Source organism: Cyclopterus lumpus, chromosome 7, assembly GCF_009769545.1.
Source record: "Cyclopterus lumpus isolate fCycLum1 chromosome 7, fCycLum1.pri, whole genome shotgun sequence".
In the NCBI taxonomy this organism is placed as follows: Eukaryota; Metazoa; Chordata; class Actinopteri; order Perciformes; family Cyclopteridae; genus Cyclopterus; species Cyclopterus lumpus.
The window spans coordinates 2483668-2504484 of record NC_046972.1 but is presented as its reverse complement, the minus strand read 5'-3'; the positions used below and the strand labels follow the sequence as shown (position 1 = coordinate 2504484).

The window sequence follows — 20817 nt, the reverse complement described above, 5'->3', positions numbered from 1 at the left end:
GTGGGAAGGTAAAGCCAGATTTAACTGGTTTAGCTGTCAACAGCATCCTAAATCGGGCTGAAGTTCCAAGTTAAAGGCAACTTCCAGGATTAATAATGTGGCAGGGGGAAGGGAAACATACATATCAATTTATTTAATACAGTTTAGCTGACCTGTTGGATGTATTGGTGTGTGGTCCTTGCTGTTCATGCAATGTAGGATACACTGTGGTGTATGGAATGTTATTGGCCGCAAATATTAAGTCGAATGATGCATGACACAAGCTTCCAGTGCAATTACGGCCGCAAGCTCCATTTACAAATAATTAGGTTATGTATATTCCTGAACACAACACTACCACAGTGAAAATGATGATTGGTTGTGAAGTGGTCTTTTTGAATTATTTTCATTTTTTTGGGGGTAATTGGCACAAGATGCAATATAACTGGCCAGGAACTATTGTGTCATGTCTCTCTCCCTGTTTCTCTAACATACAGACCCTTCTATTTGTTTAGGGAGATGCTCAATATCATTTGGAGCCATTCAGTCATCTCTGTCCAACAATGTTGGCGTTTCACCAGCCTTAAAAAAAAAAGCTCATGGCAGTCCAGCGTTGGGTGCTGCCGACTCCGTGTTTCACCGCTGGTTCGTGGCACAGAGACGAGGCGGTTTCTGTAGAGCAGAAATTCCTCTGATTGTGTTCGTGCATGTGAACCGTTCCCTGGCTTCTGCTTTAAACTTTGGGCTTATCGGTACTTTTCATTATTTGACATCCTAAACCCCGAGTCAGAAAGAGAACTAGAATGGTTTGTTCAACTACATGTGCTGTCACTTATAAGGAATGTCAAGTAATAGCAATACTTTTCTACGACTAGTTTCTAGTAGACAGAATGTATCACTTTATTTTGTACTTTGCTGCCGTACAATGATTAAACAGTGGTTGACTTTGAATTTAGACACAGTGTACATTATTTTATCACTACTATTCCAACATTTTGATTATCCAATACTATTGAATTGTCTTGATTTATCAGCTAATTGGGATTTGCTTCAAAATAAATAAATACAGGCTTAAAAACCCCTGCAAAACAGACTAAACCCTAAAACGGTATGTTGGTGTCTACTACATCACAACAACTGCAGTTCTGAGAAGTGAAGCCAATGAGTAAGAGTTTTGAACCTGCAGTATTTCTAATGTCCACCGACTCCTGGTTGTATAGAAGTCTATAGAAAATGACTTCTTTCTTGATTTATTCCCTCAGTAAACATTGTAAGATGGTCTCGATCTCTAGTTTCAAGAATTTGTCAATACAGCGTGATCATTTCCATTTATTCAAATACACCAAAAAGCAGAGTATGGTTGAAGGTGGGGCTAGCTTTTGATTGACAGGTCGCAACCACGGTGTTGTCCGGTCTGGGAGTTGTCCTTGTTTTTCTTTGAACTTTAACCCTTTCACAGTGTGTTTTCACTTCATGAAAGTTAATTGTAACTTGTTAGTCTTTTCTTATCCAGCATTTGGTTGTACTTGGCTCCACCCTCTCGTGTCACCTTTGGTTCCGAAATAACAAAAACGGCGACGGCCTAATCCACAAAACCTAATCCACAAACCAATGGGTGACTTTACTGTGACGATGTCCACTTATTTGATACAGTATGATTTTTAGTAATTACTATTGACACTCGTCTATAGAGTAATCTTGAATATTACTCTTACATGAGCCCCCAGAAGTTCTGTTTTCCTCCTGGTTCTGTGCTGTGGACAGTTCTGTGTTGTCTTGTTGTCAGACTGCATCTGCTCCGTTAGAGAAACCTTTCCATATTCAGAGCCTGGCACCTAGTTTTGTCAAGCAGAGATCCAGGTCCTGATGCCTGTCACCGTTTGACATTGCTCCACATGCTCTGAATCGAGAGTCGGCCCCAAACTCGCCCCGTTTCAATCCACAGCTCTGCATCGTGTCAGAGGTGATGTTGTGATGGGAAGCCGGGGAAGGTTTGTGAATCTTAAAAAGGGACATAGTATATTGTATATTTTAAGCACAGGGGGAAATGATTTGCAAACACACCGAAATGATGAATTACAGTTTCCAATCGGGACTGATAACGCAGAGCCAGCTGTAAAGAGGGAGTTCAAGGTAAATGAGTTCTTTCATGTGGAGCCGGGCTGCAGATAAATGTGGGAATATCAGAGGTCCGTTGGTCCGGAGCCCTCCGAGGAAACACCTTCTGACATCAAACCGACTCTTTAATTGGTCCTGGAGCATAAACGAAGCCAGGTCTTTATTAGGGCTCTATCGTGTCCTACCAGCCTCCCCGTCTGGCTTTTCATTGCGTTTCACTCCGCACACGTAGCAAATCTCCTCGGCCCGGATTACTGCTTCATGGGGATTTAGGATTTCCGCCCAACACGTGTTGCACAGTTACTGTGTGTGTTGTGCTTCCATGTCTTTTCGCCTCTTCCACCTGGTCTTTCATGAGAAGCCTATCCGTCTCCAGCACTGCTGAAGAAGAAATAAAGAAGTGATGGTGCAGCATGAAGACCAATTGTCGCTCTGAAAACCTGCATCTTTTTGGTCTTTGAGATGGAAGAATATTGAGGAGATGGCGGTGCAGTAAGCAGGTTTGCTGGGGCAACAGCATCACAAGATTATTGACCAACTGTTGATGCCATTCAGAGACTCAGAGGAATTCTTCTCTTGGCTATTTTTCAATTACTCCAAAGTACTTGAGTTGGATGTATATATTTCGCAACATTCTTTTTTTCTCAAATTTAAATTCTTTTTTTTTTGTAATCTCAATTGTTCTAAATGGACACATCCAAAAAGAACAGCTTTTTGCCCATCGGCTCGGTGACTTCAGCTCTGATGTGTTCCACCGCCACCGGAGACAAGCCCGGCCCTCTGGCCAGAGGGGCGTTCTCCCCGGAGGGGGACGGGGAGAGACCGAAGGAGGTGGCCGAGTGTAAGAGCCGGCAGCCAGCCTTTCTGTCCCACGCAGCGGAGGAGCTCTTCTGGATAGGCAGCAGCATTGTGGCTTTCTCCAAGTGGAGGCTTGGCTACGTGGGTAAGCTCAGTCAGAAAGTCTGAGGAGAGTTCCACTGGCTGGATATGAGACGTGTCAACCTTTTAGATGTGTGTTTGAGGGCGAGATCTTAGGGTTTTATTTAGATTAAGTGAAAAGTGTCATTCGCCTGCATCTGACAACTGTTGTTTTTAAGGTGTCGGATCATCTCTAAATAAAATGTGGATTAGAGGAGTGAAGAATCTCTTTCTTCTGCGTTTATATTTAACCATTAGTGTTCTTGGTCATTTCTGACAAAAAGCCCAAATGTTTCTATAGTCTAACGTTTAAGATTCAACAGAATCACAAGCGTTGGACTACCAGCTCGCTTTCCTGCAAAAGTGCTGCAGATAACTTCGACCTTAAGGCCTTTACGCAACGGAGGGCGTGACGAATTATTGACATAAAAATGTGGACTACTCGGCTGTGAATAATTTGCCTCAACTATTCATACAGGCACTTTTTCAATAAAACGTTCCAACGGAGGACCAACTACTCGGATCCTATTGACCCAGAGCAGCGTCTGCCTGAGGTAAACTGTTGTATACTCTAAGATACTACATGCTATTTATTGAGTTAAGTGAGTGAATTTAAGTTCCCTCTGATAAACAGTTACGCAGTGTATGTGTCTAGGGCTTTTATTGTGAAAGGTAAGAACGGAAGGAGTGGATCTGGCCTGTGCTGTATTTGTCAAGACAGAAAGGAAGTTTGCTGTCGGGGTTCCGGCCCAGGAGCCTCCTTGTTGTACAATAGTGTGCTCACAACGTGATGGTCAATGCATTTTATTTATTTTTTATTCATCCTTGCTCCGGGGAATGTACTTTTTCCGCCACGTAATGTTCTGGCTTTGTGTGAAAGTGCTCATGACAAAAAAGAAACTGCAGATCTTTTGACGTGCAAATGAATTGACAACCATTTTTCTAAATGATGAAAAAGAAGTGTCCAATTGAGCCGTCACAGGTGCAGTGCCTTGCTCGAGGGTGTCTCAGCAGTCCTCGATGAGGACAGGGAGGCGGCATTCATTCCCCCAACTATCAAAGTGTCTCCACGTTTTTAACCTTCACACCACTGCCCTGTCGGTCTTCATTAGGTCGCCGCTTTGACTTCAGGCTAAACGGCCATCTGCACCACGGAATGAACTGTGTGTGTGGGGGGGGGGGGGGGGGGGGGGTCTACAACATATGGCCTCCAGACAATCCCTCTGGCTTAACCTGGTGCCCTGACAGTAGCTGCCTGCTTGGCTGCCACAGTCATGTCACAGGTGACAGCCACTCATCTCACCTAGCCTCAGCCACCTGATATCTCTTGTTTTATGCCAAATATATGTACAAAACATCTATATCAGATTATTTTCATCAAATCATTATTTTTTGCTAAGAGTTTCAACTGTTTGACTCATTCAGTAGTGTGGAGCCACAGTCCCCTTGTAGTTGCATGTTGTGCTACACTCTTAAGCCCGCCCACTTTTTAGAGGTCCAATCGAACGCAAAAGACTTGATCTAAATACCTACTGTAACCGGACTCTGCTGGAAGATTCTGTTTCACTGTGACAAGCGTCAAAGTACAGGAGACAAAGACGCTGTGACCCCGGCAACCAGCACCGCTAATGCTGTTAAGTCCAGCAGCGATGATGCAGGTCGTCCCCTTACATGGCAACCGCGTCCTGCCAGGAAGTTCAGATGAGGACCTGGCCGGGCCTGAGGTTTAGTGTTGACTATAACGGGTGGGGTTGACAACGGTTGCATTCCTCACAAAGCATATTCAGGAAACGGCGTTTGAGTTTGAGACGTGGAGGAAGCATTTTTCGTGAGGACCGGAGCGTTTTAGCTTGCCGCACCCTTCAGCAGGGTCTGACATGCACCTTGAAAGTAGAGGAAGTCGTGGCACATCATTACGCTGTTGAGGACGAAAATTCAGTCATATAATCTAGTTGCCATAATCTGAACCAGCTCACCATTTCTGAAGTAGGAAATAATTTCATTATTAAAAATAAAACATCACAAATGTTATCCACCTTTTGAGCAGAATATCTCGGGCATTCATGCATGGTTTCTGTGCATGTAAAGTTCATATTAGGGCCTACCGATCTTCACCATGATCTGTCCCTGCCCTTCACCATGATCTGATCTTCACCATGATCTGATCTTCACCATGATCTGTCCCTGACCTTCACCATGATCTGACCTTCACCATGATCTGTCCCTGACCTTCACCATGATCTGACCTTCACCATGATCTGACCCTGACCTTCACCATGATCTGACCCTCACCATGATCTGTCCCTGACCCTCACCATGATCTGACATTCACCATGATCTGTCCCTGACCTTCACCGTGATCTGACCTTGACCATGATCTGACCTTCACCATGATCTGTCCCTGGCCTTCACCATGATCTGACCCTCACCATGATCTGTCCCTGACCTTCACCGTGATCTGACCTTGACCATGATCTGACCTTCACCATGATCTGTACGTGCCCTTCACCATGATCTGACCTTCACCATGATCTGACCCTCACCATGATCTGACCCTCACCATGATCTGACCCTCACCATGATCTGACCTTCACCATGATCTGACCCTCACCATGATCTGACCCTGACCTTCACCATGATCTGACCTTCACCATGATCTGGCCCTGACCTTCACCATGATCTGACCTTCACAATGATCTGACCCTGACCTTCACCATGATCTGACCCTGACCTTCACCATGATCTGACCCTGACCTTCACCATGATCTGACCCTGACCTTCACCATGATCTGACCCTGACCTTCACCATACTGCCAGGTTGTTCAAAGTGTAGTTATTGAATGAGATCTGGGGTGTTGTCTTCTTTAATCTCTGTAGTAATAAGTCATGGTAAACTGGATCACATGCACAGTTCTTAAGGTTGCATTATGTGGTGGTGCCATTGCATGTGCTAAAAGTACATGCTGCCAATTTAACGTTGGATTTAGAAAACAAAATGCGTTCGTTTATCCTTTTGGTTTCTTTTGGTACACAAACTCCGGTAAAGTCTCGTTGTGTTCCCGTCGTGCCATCGCGTCATTTTAAAACCTCAGGTTGATTAGACGTTCCTCCGCATTGTTCACGTTATTAAAATTGGCGCAATAGTTTCTCCTCCGTTTGAGATTTTCTGATTAGTTGTCATCTCTCTCGATGAGGCTCCTCGTGCGCTCTCGTTAGTCGAGCCTGAATCGACCCAGTTGGCGTTCAGTGGGCATCTTCTCCACGTCCACACACGCTTTACATCTGATCTTGTAACCACGGCAACGAGCACACAGTACTATAGTGCTCCACTTTCCTCTCCCTCAGCCTCCAAGGTGTTGTTTGCTGCTGCGGTCTTTGTTCTCTTAAATTGTGTGTAAGCAGCATTGGATTGTTATCCCCGTCTGTTATCTGCACATTACTGTTTTTTGTTGTTTTCTTTATTTATACTTTAATGGATTTTTGTTGTTGTTGAAGTGCTTTGCCTTCATAACAAGCACTCTTTAGAACTTCCAGAACGTAGATGTTTCTTGTGTTCAGCTGAAAGAAATGCAGCGCTAATCAAAAACATTTTTTAATTACTTTTTCTGCGAAAGGACTAGCAATGCAATGATTTGGCTTTGGGTATTGGCCCATACAGAGTAGCAATCTGATACCAGTGTTTCATAAGCACTGGGATAATTCTGTTATGTGTAAAACAACGTCAGCCTTGACTGAAGCATTTCTTTCCTGACTGTAAATTGGCAGCGTCGTCTCATAGGAACAACAGGGAGCGCTGCTGTTAGCGGGGCGTCTCCTTTGTTCATTATTAGTCTAATTAGTGTGTTGGTGTTGAACAGTTGGACCGTTACAGAAGAAACATGTACATTTGGCTTGTTTGTCGCCACAAAACACCTTCAGACCTTCTTCCAAATAACAGGAATCTGCAGGCTCAACAGGACGGAGTCTTAAAAAAAGACTTTCACATTAAAGTGAAAATAACGGTGAGATACTCTACATTTGTTTCCTACCGTTGATTGAAGTGGTTCAATAGCTGGACCAGGAAGGGTAAATGAACTGGTCCCTCTGTGGTCCAACCGGTGCAGACAATAAACAGATGATAAACATCATATTATGTTTATTTATTAAGGGACTAACCGAACAGGCCAGGATTGTGTGGAGAGACTGCTCTGTGGTGGAGGTGGCTACATACAGGTTTTCTAGTTGCATTGACATTTATATCATAACAGTCGTCATTTATTCAAATCAATATTTAAGTTACTCGCACTGTAAAAGTGGGCCACAGCAAAGTCCCATCCGTCCAACGAGAGCTTATAGGCTTCACCTCCTGCACGGACCGCGCTCCTTCTGTGTGAGCACTCCTCCGTGAACAGTGCAGTAGGATATTTAGGTTAGTTGACTTCCCAAGGGGTTTCGCACTCACAAGAGCAAACACGTTCTTCTAGTGCACTGGCAGGGGAGTTTGAGCAGAACCTCCTCCCATGTGAGTAAGTCGTGTTTAAAGCCGACCACAACACCCCAGTGTGTTGTGCTGTCACCTCCACTTAGCCGAGACAGTGGGACGTCCCGGCTGCTTCCTCTTAATGTCAAGGACGTGAACACAGTGACAGCTGAGCTCTCTGTTTGCTGGGAGACTGTGATGGTTGTTGGGGGGTGTGGAGCTGGTCTTTGATGGGAGCACAGCTCTGCAGAGTCAAAACTGTGAAATCATTAAAGGGCAGTTGGTTGGGAATAATACTGTATTCACCTCCAAACATAACTCATCTGAAACTGCATTGGCTTAATTGGCTTGTTCAGGTGTTTTGTGTCATGGCTCATGGACAATTTGACTGAATGATTTTTACAATGTTTACTCACTTTGCAGTTCCGACGTTTTGGATGCGACAATAAAGTTGAAATGGTACAATACTAGTGCGAATGTTACTATTTTTGGTACCTTGCTTCGCCCAGTCACGTCTTTTCCTGCTGATTCACCACCATCCCAAACAAATGTTATCCTTTCACTTTATCATCATCTATTGAATTCTTTTGCATAAAAACACAATTCACATAAGGAAATGTATAGTTTTATTTGTATTGATAACATCCTTGCTTTGAAAGTTTTGATTATATATTTTATGCTGAGTAGAGCTTGAATGCACCATGATGTAACTGAATGGAGCCTCCGTTCATGTTGTGTTAGCTCCTTTAAATACTTGTGTACTTCCGGTCTTATAGTGTAATATTATATATACCGGTAGTGTACTTTGTTGAGGTGTTCTGTCGTTGCTGGTTGTATTACAGTTTTCTGTTTGTCTGACGTTTGCTGTATGGCACATAATGAATTTCCAAAAAGGTCAAACTAATAATATCTAATAAATATCTATCTACTACACATACGGCCTGAATCCAAATAAGAAACACTGGTTTTAACACTTAAGCTGCATTTCCACCTTGAAGTGCCAGGTCGTTTTAGTCCTGGGGCTAATTTTCAAAGAATTAAACGGTTCCTTCAACTCATTGTTGTTTCCATAGTGATTTAAAAAGCTTGAGACTGACGAGGGCTGCAAATTAGTCGCGGAGGTAAAGGCACTCTGCAGTTCAGGTTTTATATCACTGCGACAACATTTTGGATGGTTATTTATTTGTGCTTTAGAACGTAACCGCCATGAAACAATCAGAAAATATATATATATATATATATATATATATATATATATAAAAAAATAAATATATATATATTGTTCCCCTCTGTCTCCTTTTTAAAATGACTCGAAGCCGACAAGACATTCTAACTTTTTATGTTTGATGTTATCATCTCTACAAACCTCACACAAAGTGTGTGTACTCTCAGAAAGTACTAACTACAGATCCGTAAAAAAATGTTGAAGGGGTTAAATGTCCTCTGAACCTCAGATCCCTTTGGTCGGGAAGCAATGAGTTCCTTAAAGGCTTAGTAGTCCATTGAGTTCCTCAAAAGGGTTTCTAGTCCAACAAGTTCCTCCAAAAGGGTTTCTAGTCCAAAAAGTTCCTCAAAAGGTTTTATAGTCCAACAAGTTCCTCCAAAAGGGTTTCTAGTCCAAAAAGTTCCTCAAAAGGTTTTATAGTCCAACAAGTTCCTCCAAAAGGGTTTCTAGTCCAAAAAGTTCCTTAAAAGGTTTTCTATTCCAACGAGTTCCTCAAAAGGGTTTCTAGTCCAAAAAGTTCCTCAAAAGGTTTTCTAGTCCAACAAGTTCCTCTCACGGTTTCTAGTCCGAGTTCCTCAAAAGGTCTCTTGTCCAACAAGTTCCTCTCATGGTTTCTAGTCCGAGTTCCTCAAAAGGTTTCTAGTCCGAGTTCCTCAAAAGGTCTCTAGTTCAACAAGTTCCTCAAAAGGTTTCTTGTCCCTGGGGAAGGTTCCTGTGGTCAAAAGGGGCATTTAAGTGTGTAGTGAACCAAAGAACATTGCCTACAGGACCAAACTGTGTCGACCAGCATGTGTGAGGGCGAGTGATCCAGCCCAGACGTGGGATCAAAAGGCACCCTGTGCCAAATGTCCCGTCAGTCCTGCTCTACCAGACAGTACTGTACCCTGGTACCCATAGTGTTCAATTACTTAAAGTATAGAAGCCCAGTAAGGCCATGGTTCTACTTGCACAATCATCATTTTATGATCACCCTGTAAGTAATATCCTTCCCCATTCAGACTGAATGGCACTGTGAGTCAGTGGTGAGCAGGGTCGTCCTTCAATCAGAGGCTCGGCCGTTCAATCCCCGGCTCCACTAGCCCATGTTGATGTGTCCTTGTGCAAGACACTTAACCCCAAAATTGCTCCCGTTGCTGTGTCTATGGTGCATGAATGTGTGTGTGAATGTTAGTTACAGGTCCATTATTCCCCACTTAAATTTAGTGGTGTAATAGACCGTAGATGAGCCGTAATGAATATGCGAATGGATGATCAGCATTAATGCTTTCTAGTCCCTCATAACGCTACAGAATACAATCTGTTATTTCCTAATCTTTTGAATTGCGTGTTTTTATGCAGATAACCACTATAGATGACAATAACCACGAAGTTAAAGATAGATGTTAGTTTTTTTTTACGGTTTGCACTGACTTTGGGACGGTTGAAATCTCTTGGGTCGAGTGATTTGAGAAAAGAAAAGTTTGGAGCAGGGTTGCAAAATTCCGGGAATATTCAAAGTTGGAAACTTTCCACGGGAATAAACTGGAAATGTTGGGGTAATTTAACTGTATTTACCTTGTCGTAAGCAGACATGCATGCAAACATTTATAATACAACTTTTAAAAATAAATGTTTTGACTTTTTTGACATTTTGTGAGTAGAACTTTATTCTTTCATCGAACAACAAAAACATGAACGTTGAATAAAAAAGGTGTATTCCCTATGATCACCACCCCCCCAACCCACTTTTTTTTTTGGTGTGTTTTTCCCTGCATCCTTTCAGGTCTAAATGCTTTCTTCCTGGACCTCATCAACGTCCTCCTCACTGTCCACTTCCTCAACATCTGACTCCTCGTCATCTTCGGTGTCACTGTCCAAGCTTGTTGAAGATGGCTCTGTGTCAGGCTCAAAGAGCCTTAGGTTTGCCCGGATGGCCACCAATTTTTCGACCCTTGCATTTTATATTTATTAATAATATATTTATCCCAGTAATATCATCAAAACTCACCTGAGTCGATGTAGTCCTTGTGCTCAAATGCAGTAGTGGCCTCAATAGCCCTGCTGTGATAAGTTGCCCAATTTGCGCTTGTTGATGGACCCCGAAAGCTGCGAATAATCAAGGTGATGGTGTACTTTTGTGTGGACATACATACGTCCTACTCTCACTGCTGTAAAAAGTTAGTCTACTGTATTAAAATGAACATGGCTTCAGTTTACCAAGTAATCAATATGCTAGGTAATGACAAACAGTGTTGGGAAAGTTCACTTTCTACATGAACTAGTTCAGTTCATAGTTCACAAATTTTAAAATGAACTAGTTCAGTTCATAGTTCATAATTCAAAATGTTGAACTAAGTTCACAGCTCCAAAAAATGAACTAGTTCAGTTATTTTTTTCAATATGTTGCGAGCTATAATTGAAATCTCTATCTGTCTGCAATACCGCTCTTGGCCTCTACGCAACTCGGCGCTCTCACACTTGCCAGGCATAGGGCTGAAACATTCAGACAACACTGATGACAAAGACGTTCAAAAACAACAGAACGTTTTATGTTTGTTTCTGGCAGACAATGTTCCCAACCAGCTGCATTCAGGGTCCAGCTGAGCTAGGCGTGCATAGTCTTGTTCTCAACTACATTTAAGTTCCCTGTTATATGCTTTTGCAAAAAACATTATTTTTTTTTTAATTCCCATGGAAACTTTGCGGAAATTTACCGGAAACTCTCCGCCCCTTTGCAACCCTAGTTTGGAGCCTTGTACACCAGCTGCTATGACAAAACAACAACGGTCTGTATGGGCCGATACAGCTCAGTAGCAATCTGCACCAGCAGAAAGAATCACATGATCAGGCATATCTGAGATACATTTGCTCCAGTTTTTTGAACAGTTACCAAAAAGACATCCGACTGCCGTACTGATAACAATACACGTCTGTCTTATAACGGCATCATTTACCTTGTTGTGCTTTGAAAATGACCTGACTAGGAATTGATCAATGAAAGGAAAGGGAGCTAGAGAGGGAAGACAGCTGACCCAGCACTGCTTTAGGTTGGTGTGAATGCTGAATTGCAGATTTGGAAATGTTGTTGAAGTCAGACCACCTTGTCCATTAGACAATCAGCTCAGAAGCCACATACTGAGCTCATCCTAACTCTAAGTCTATTCGAAAATGGGAGAACCCAGGCAGAAGTCTCAGAGCTAAATGTTGACGAGCACAATCTGCACTTTGCTTCAGTAGAGTTCAAATCTCTGTGGTTTAAGACCAAAATGCATCTTGACATATTTAGTAATTAGATTTCAAAGATGCTCTGATTCGTCCTCTGATGCTTGGATCTATAGAACGCTACAGAGCACACTGTATTAAGCCAGTCTGGTGTTGGTCGTATTGTTATCCTAACTTTGGGGATGTATGGAGTTGTGCACTTTGCTTATTTACTTCTGAGCAAGAGTTGGTTAGCAGAACAAAATTGAACTACATTAACAATACCCTGAGGGGTGGGCTCTCCACAGCTGGGCAGAATCAATGCTCAGTAAAGTCAATCCATCGCTGCTGGTTTACCCACACAGCAGATTGCTTTGCATGTTGCATTCAGGCCAAATGGGTCAAGATGTGATCCAAATCTCTTTCTTAGTGTTTTCTTTTAACTTTATGTGTTGCAATTCAGCCTCATCAAAACTGAACCCTCTAAACCCTGAGTAGTTTTTTGGGGGTTTGTTTTGCTCCCTTTACATTTCTTTCCGCTGCAATACAAAAGTCCTAAACCTCTATGGAAACCGCACCCTACTGGCTGGAAGTAGAGAGAACTCAAACATGCATTTTGTGCAGAATAACCGTTACAATGACATGAATAGTTTTCCCCAAATTGCACCAACTTTGACACTGCACACGCTCTGTTGGTCCCCAGCAATACACCCACCAGGTCCTTGCAATGTTGTTGAATAGCAGCTTTAATTTAAACTTGACTGTAAACCCTTTCCTCAGGTGAGTTGGACTACTGACCTGCGAAGTAAGAAAGCGTTGAAAGTCATTTGTGTCCGCTAACCTTATTTTGAATTGGCTTGGTTTCCTGCATGTTGCGGGGAAATGGTTTGATAGGATGTGACACACACACACACATTAATTGATATTCTGGCCACATGGGGTGTAACTGCAGCCCACGGGCATGCGTCTGTCCTCTCCATTAGCATCCCGTGCATGACCTGTCATGTTCTGCCCCCAAAGTAATGGCAAGGACACTGGGTGCATTTTCAGTGCCCACCATTCACTATTTTGGACACGTCTCGTTAAAGCCAATCCTATTTCCTCTGTGTTCCTCTGTTCCTAGAAGGTATCTAATTCTTTCCATCAAACGTAGGCCACTATAAAGATCCTTGCATCTGAAATGAGCGCCTGGTTTCATTGATTTCTTGTTATGTCATAGTCCACAGTGTGAAGTAGAAATCTTGTTAAAGGGCTTTTGATGGAGAGATTGCCTCCTCGCTGTCATCCATCTTCTCTCCCTTTCTCTCCCTCCCACGGGACAGGCAGAACCCATGTCAGCATTGACAGGCGTATCCGATGTGTTTGCTTTGCATTGCCGTGTGTGTGTGTGTGTGAGTAAATAACGTGTTTAGCATGAGAGCCCAGATGGAATTTTGTGGAAAATTGCAGAAAGAAGCTCAGAGGCTCAATCCCTTGAATGAAAGTGTCGTGTATGCACATGTTTTGTCAGTCATACTATTTATTTTCTATTTTTTCAGTTGTACTGCACACTCTGGCGGGTTTTTCCCCTCTTGACAACTTTCCAACCTTTCTAATTTTTTCTTCTTCTTCTATCTGGCTTTTTTCTTGCCTCCAGTGGAGAAATGTATGAGCTCCATGCAGATGGGGACCCAGATGGTGAAGCTCCGCGGCGGCTCCAAGGGACTGGTGCGGTTCTTCTTCCTGGACGAACACAAGTCCTGCATCCGCTGGAGGCCCTCGCGCAAGAACGAAAAGGCCAAGAGTGAGTGTGTTCTTTCTCCTTCCAGCCACCAGGGATCAGCCTATCAAATGTCTCTTTGCTCCTGTTCAATGGTTCAAACTCATAGAAAGCCATTTGTGTGTCATGTCCCGTGTGACTGGCAAAGGGCTCGTTCAGTGTTGCCGGGCATCCCATGAGCATATGTCCTCTCTGAACCTTCAAATGTCATCTTTCTAAAGACAATTAACCCAGTGGGCCTTCAACAATTCAATTTGTCTCAAAGAAGATGGTCACAGCTTTTACATTAATTAGTGATTGCACCCGCCTCTTACATTTAATGACCTGAACCAACAAGTATTAATTAAATAAATCATAAAGAAGGGAGGTAATGTTTACCAACTAGACTTCAACAACGGCGGTCCAGGGTCATAGTCCATCTTTTGACAAACGAGCAGTGGGATCACCTGACCTCATCATTTAATGCCGATCCATTGTGGGATTGCGTGATAAAGATTTAGCAACTCTTTCACTCAGAGGTTATATTGTCATAGTGTAAACACACGGGACACATTTATGTCTATGAGCCTTTTAGTGCACAATAATCTGTCTTTCATACAAATGAAGTGGTGACCTGAAGTGGTCTGTATGAAAACGTGGCCTCGCTGAGGTCGTTGCACTCACACGTTCGGCCTCCTCTCCTGTCTGATGTGAGCAGTAGCTTCTGCTGGCTCATGTTAGCAAACAGGAGATGCATCCTAATGCTGCTGAACTGATGTCACCAAGTCAGCTTACTGCTTTTATTAATCTACCTGTATTATGGTGTGAGCACATCACAGGTACACATTTCCATAATGTAGAAACGTCTTCTCTGAGCCGACATTGTTGGTGACCCACGATGAGTGGGATGAAGCTGGTACTCAGCTGCCTCTTCTAATTCTTTCTCCAAAATGTTACGCTTATCTGTTCTTTAGAAGTGGACATTTATTTGCCCCAGCACGCGATGTGTGCAATAAGCAGAACCAAACAGTTTCCTGCTGTGTTTGAGGATGGGGGGGGGTCACAAGGGGACTTAAGGGCTCAGTTTCCTGTTGCTCTCCCTCCTCTCCAGCCCTGGATTTAATAAGCTTCTTAAATCGACTTAATTATTCATCAGCTTCAATCTGCCCAAACAGTGTCTTACACACACTTGCCGGTTAAAGGAAAATGACAGGGGGTGAGGGGCTTTCTGCAAAGAAGCTGAAAACCAAGTCTCAGAATTTACCCTACATCTTAAACCTTTTACGGTTGGATGAGTAAAAGGTGAACACAAATGCTGAATCCAGACTTTCTTCCGCTGATTTCGTCTGAGCAACGCCATTGTTTTTCTGTGTGCGTGTGTGTCTTTGCGTGTCTTTAAGCTGCTTTATCACAGCGGAGCAGGGACATTCCTCTCCGAGCATTTAATCCAGCCGCCACGCACATCTGATCCAAGTAGGAGTGATGAACCGTCTTCCCTTTGCGCCGCAACTGGAGATACATAGTGACACATGGTCGAGCCTTCTGTTGAGTCGGCAGACGATACCGTGTGCGTGTGCGTGTGCGTGTGTGTGTGCGTCCCCTCATTTGACACCTTGACAGGTCTCTGTCACTGAAGAAGAACACTCCAGCCACCGTAGCCTCCTCTGGCGGCGTATTCCCTGGCTCTCTGTGTGCGGCGCCCTCTGAGGCGCCCACTGGGGCAGACTGACGGACAGGAAGCACTGCCGGCTTCTGGTCCGCTCTCACACTTTTGCCCTCTGTAGCTGGCAAGAAATTTTTTCTTTCTGGCCCAACAACATTTACAGTTTTGAGCATAGCAACCAGCCAGCTACAAACAGTTAGTGTTAGTTTGTGTTCGTTTTGTCAACTGTTTTTAAATTTAGTCTCAATTAATTTTAACGTACCTAAATTGTTAGTACAGTTCATGGTTTGTGTTGAGCTAACGTGAGCAGTCATTTGACGGTTTTCTAGCGACAATAATAAAAGAGCCAGCAAGCAGCAGAAAGCCCTTCGTTTGACTTTGTGTCTGATCAAACCCTCCATGTGAAGCTGTGTGAGGGAGCTCCCCCTGACATTCAGCTAGTGAACATTTACATGAAGAGCAATGCTAATGTTGAGGTTGACATTTAATACCAAATTTCCAAAGATCTGCATTTTTGAGAATCCGAGGCTTTTGGAATTATAGCTTAATCACATGGAAGTACTTCAAATGTGTTCTTAAGTTGTATTTGAGTAATTGTGCTTAACTCTTAAGTCTCTGAAGACCACCTGACGTCCTCATCCCACAGTAGTTGTAGTGGTTATCTTTATCTAGCAGACACCAGGTGCAGACTCCTCCATCATTTATACAAGTGCTGCAGTCAGGAGAAGCATGTGTCCATGCTTATCTCCAGCTCCACCACTGACAGCCACATGGGAAAACGCACAGCTCAGCAGCTCCATGTCCAGTATCCTGTCAAGGACATCAACGACGTCGTATATTTTCAACTGCCACAAAAGCACAGGTTCAATACCGAACGGCCCGAGGGACTCTGTGTGTGGCTGCATAATGAATGAGCGTGTATGTAAATAATGTGTCATCCATGTATGACTGAGGGAGACCGATGATAGATACGCGTTGTGGTTATCTCCTAGTTTTATGGGGATTGAACCCTAGAAGAAATTCCAAAATAACGCGCAGGATTTACAAGAAGCAGAAGTGCTAACCGTGCGCCCTGCCGTCAAGGGGGGAAACTAATGAACGGCTCGAGGCCACGTCTTCCCGGAAAATGGCATCACCATCTTATGAATGTTGCATCTTAGGAAACAGAGCGCTCTCTCGCTCTGCTCGTTGAGTTGACTATTTTTAATCCTGCGTATCATAAAGCCCCATTAAACTATCCCTATGCCCACAACAATTAATTCACTATCTCGGCCAGAGGGGGGAATTCTTAAAACCAATAGAATGCTACGGACTGCAGAAGGATATGTTGGCTTTAATAAACGTGTGTGTGTGCAACAACACAGTTTAAGAATACTTCATTACAAGGCCTGTGTTAACAACTTCCCCCACAAAATACACAATTAGCAGCAGAGATCCAAGTTAATCATCAAAAGCCAAAGTAGTCCTGAGGTGTCAGAATGGCACCTGTTAAAGAGTTACCTTATTGTGCATCAGCTTGTTGTTCAAACCAAATGGTTTGTATCTGAGGATTAACTACTAACTGTAAGTTTAATTTATTGCAGTAATAAGTACATTATTTCCCCCTGAAGTGTAGTGCAGAGAGTACATTGAACTAATTGTAAAGTCCTGAAGTGGTATTACTTCGTCACATTCCACCACTCGACGAGCTGACACCCTGCTTTTCTCCGACAGTCTCCGTCGACTCCGTCCGGGAGGTGCGTGAAGGGAAGCAGTCTGAGATCTTCCAGCGCTACTCGGAGGGCTGTTTCGACCCGAACTGCTGCTTCAGTCTGTACTACGGAGAGCACATGGAGTCCCTGGACCTGGTTTCCGGCACCGGAGAGGAAGCGCGGACCTGGATCACAGGCCTCAAGTATCTGATGGCGGGCATCAGCGATGAGGACAGCCTGGCCAAGAGGCAGCGCACCAGAGACCAATATCCTTTGGTTCTACAGCTGATTTGATACGCTGGTTATTTAAGGTCACAACTTCCTGTGAAGAATGTCTGTTGTATGTAGAGTTTCATAATCAACATTATACGGGGCTAAAATCTGTGGAGAGTTTAATTTAAAAGAGTGATGGGCTGCGTTTAGCTGCCTCTGTATATAGACTCCTCAGCAGAAAGCGCACTAACCACCGAGTAAATGTCCTGAATCTTCACGCTGCCTTTCCTTAACCCAGCGTGTCATCACATGGCTGAAGCAGACCTTCACCGAGGCTGATAAGAACGGGGACGGCAGCTTGAGCATCGGCGAGGTGATGCAGCTCCTGCATAAGCTCAACGTCAACCTGCCCCGACAGAGGGTCAAGCAGATGTTTAAGGTACGGAAACCACGAGGGCAGAGCCTCATCGAGGGGCGGGGGACATTGAAATCTATTTTTTTTTGTTGCCTCACCAAACTTTAAAGTGTTGAGCAGGTTGTTTCACCTCGTAACATTTCCAATACATTCTGTAAAATAATAGTTAAATACCTTTTAGAATTCAGAGGACAAAACGCTGGTAAGTCTTATTGATTAAAGTCTAGACTTCTAGTCTAGAGAAACACTGCTTCAAAGGTCAGCCTGGGTTGAATGGCAGCTAGCGACATTTATCAGCAACAAAAGTCTGCAGTTCTGCTACACAAAACCCAACGCATAGCAGCAAAGACGCAGCTCGGTTGGTGCCAATAAAATGTAAAATACACACTTGAGTTACCGTCTCTCTCTCTGACTTTGCCAGTCCTTTTATATCAGTGGCTTTAATTTGTTGTAAGTACATAACATACTGCTGAGTGGGAAGACGGAAAGACAAGCTGATGAGTTGTGTTTTTCTGGCACGCTAATGGTCAGTAATGGAGGGAATGAAGCAGAAAGGGTGTCCAATTGAGTTTGTGCCTGTAATGTACCTGCTAAGTAGAGTCGGGTCTTAAAGTAACAGTAGGGGTCTGGTTCTGGTCTCAGTTTTAGGTGAAGAAATAATAATTCTGTAGTGGAACTATCACAGGGAAGGTAGAGGCAAAGCTCTACTCAACTCCCCTTGCTTGCAACGGTTCTTGTTTTGGTTTTCCATCGGCGAAAGTGGTTGATTGTACCTTTTTTTTGTACCACCTCAGTTCGAGGTTCCATGTCAGCTGAACCGATACTAAAAGGTGGAGTTTAAACACTTGGGACTAACGTGACATGCACCATCCTGCACTATTTTATTTTTTTTTAGATGGCCAAGCTACCATCGATAACAACAGCAATTCTTTCATCACTCAACCCAGTCGGCAACTGCTTGTTCTGAAAAGTGAAACAAATGCAAAAGTGGCTTCTACCTGCATTCTCTCTCATGTCCACTAGGGGGCGACTCCTCTGGTTGTATAGAAGTCTATATAAATGACTCTACTTCTCTCTTGATTTATTCCCTCAGTAAACATTGTAAACATGAGTTTATAGTCTCTATCTCTAATTTCAAGTCTTCTTCAATACAGTGTGATGTTCATTTAGTAAATTATGGTCCATTTATACTCAAACAGACAAATCCTCTTTGCATTTGACTTGTTGTGAACGTTGTCTTAAACTTCTACCATTAATAAGAAATGATGTAAAAAAGTTTAATAAAACTGTCCAGTTATTGAGCAGCAGACTCTCCAGTATTCCAGTAATGAGTAATTGCGCTCATCAGGTTACTTGGGACTGCAGTGTGGCCTCACTTCTTGGCAGTAAAGACACTCTGACCCATTGCTACCGCTGCAGATGTTAGCAAGCGCACGGCTCAGCCCGCAACTCTCCTCCTCAGCAGAGGGATCAGCACGCCGCCGCGCTCAACGTGTTGTGTTAGCCCTCCAATGGAGCAGCTATCCGTCACTAAGTCCAGCGGCATGTTGTCCCCCATATGGTGCTGCTGGGACACAGATGGTCTCCTGTGTAATGCTGGGTAAACACACCAGAGACCGATCTGGCCCCTTATATGTCTGTGGACATTCGGGACAAGTTCTTTAGCCTAAACCTACATCCAGTGTGTGTGGAGGGGGGCTGTGGACCGGACCGCTTTTCCAGTTTAAAGTCGTTTCCGTACATATTCTGATCATATTTTACAGCCCATTGTTGAATCCGGTTCAATATCAATGGGGTTAAATTATTTCTTAGTCCTGTGAAATGCTGAGTTCTCTCGTACTGACTGCATTTTGGAATGTTTTTGTCCAAAGCATTTGAGTCAATAAACACCTGCAGACTCCCATATGACCATAATCCGTAAACGGCAAAAGGTGAACATTACAACCGTCATAAAGGTGGGATTTATTGCAGCGCTGTGGAGTAGACTGCATTAGCAAGCAGGACCAAATTAACTAGCAACTGATTACGTGGCAGTATTTGGGTGGGTGGGCGGGCAACCAAAACTGAATTATTATTTGCCTTTCGTGGCTCAGCAACAGAGCCTTGGTGATTGGGTATACGTTCAGTCCTCTCCCAAAATGATGCCAACATTTTGTTGTCATTGCTCATTAGGGCCGGGTATCGGTACTGGAGCCCTTTTAAGGTATTGACCGAAATAACCCAGTAGTACCGGAACTTCTCCAGTCAAAACGATACCTGCATTGGATTCTTTTTGTGCCAAGATCTAGAAAGAAACCCAACCTATTTGTATGGTTTTGCTAGCAGTCAATCACCGCAAGTGTTCTTTGATTTATTGCAATGTGTGATTGGCCCGCTGCCCACACAGCTACAACCCATACAGCCAGGATTGCCTGAGCCGGTGGCTAGAAGCTAACAGCGCTAACAATGGCAACTGTACGGTGTTTAGCTGGGAGGGAACTGGAAGGTGGGCATTAAACACAATGTGGGACGGAAGGGGCCGTCATTATCAGTGGTACAGCTGTGGCACACGGTTCCATTCACATGATGGGTATGGAATGATTCTATTGGTACCAGTATCACTTTAGGGGTAACGGCACTGACATTGTCATTTTTTAAACAATACTTGGCCCCATAACTTGTGAGACATTACGGAAGTATACATCCCCAGACCTTTCCTTGGAGCAGGTTGGATGTGACAGCTGGAGTTGTAAATGGCAGCAAAGAAGTTTGCTTCTCTAGCAGAATCATTTAATGATTAATCACAGCGGAGGCTGCAGGGGAAGCTTTATAGGAAGAGGAAGCTGCGATTGTAACTGATGATTTAATCCATATTAGCTGTAGAGTAAAAAAAAAACACAGGGCACAAGCCTGCTAACAACTTAAGTGCCTGGGTTCATGCATAATGAATGGGCGTGAATAAGGCCAGATTGATGTTTTCTGTCCAATAAAAAGACTCCGTTATGCAGCTGTGCTTCCGCCACTCTACTATCCTCCCGGTGATAAGATGTGTCCTGAATGGTAAGAGGAAAAGAGTTCCTTCACTTCAGAGAATGAACAATGGTGACGTCTCTTCATTTGTTGCGACCTTTCGCGTTTCGCCGATGATTCGTCTAGATATAAAGGATATCAGCAATGAATCTGTATGACACAGAGTTTGATGGTACTGTCCAATAACTTTTGCCATGTGAGTAATGATG

General features: G+C 43.7%; 1 protein-coding gene across 1 annotated transcript in view; it reads left to right on the top strand.

The window, feature by feature from the left end:
• LOC117734015 (1-phosphatidylinositol 4,5-bisphosphate phosphodiesterase eta-2-like) overlaps positions 1 to 20817 on the top strand; it is a 176811-nt gene that overhangs the window by 118829 nt on the left and 37165 nt on the right. The window contains 3 exon segments of the mRNA XM_034538039.1: positions 13516 to 13662; positions 16994 to 17237; positions 17494 to 17623. Coding sequence (XP_034393930.1) covers positions 13516 to 13662; positions 16994 to 17237; positions 17494 to 17623 — 521 coding nt within the window.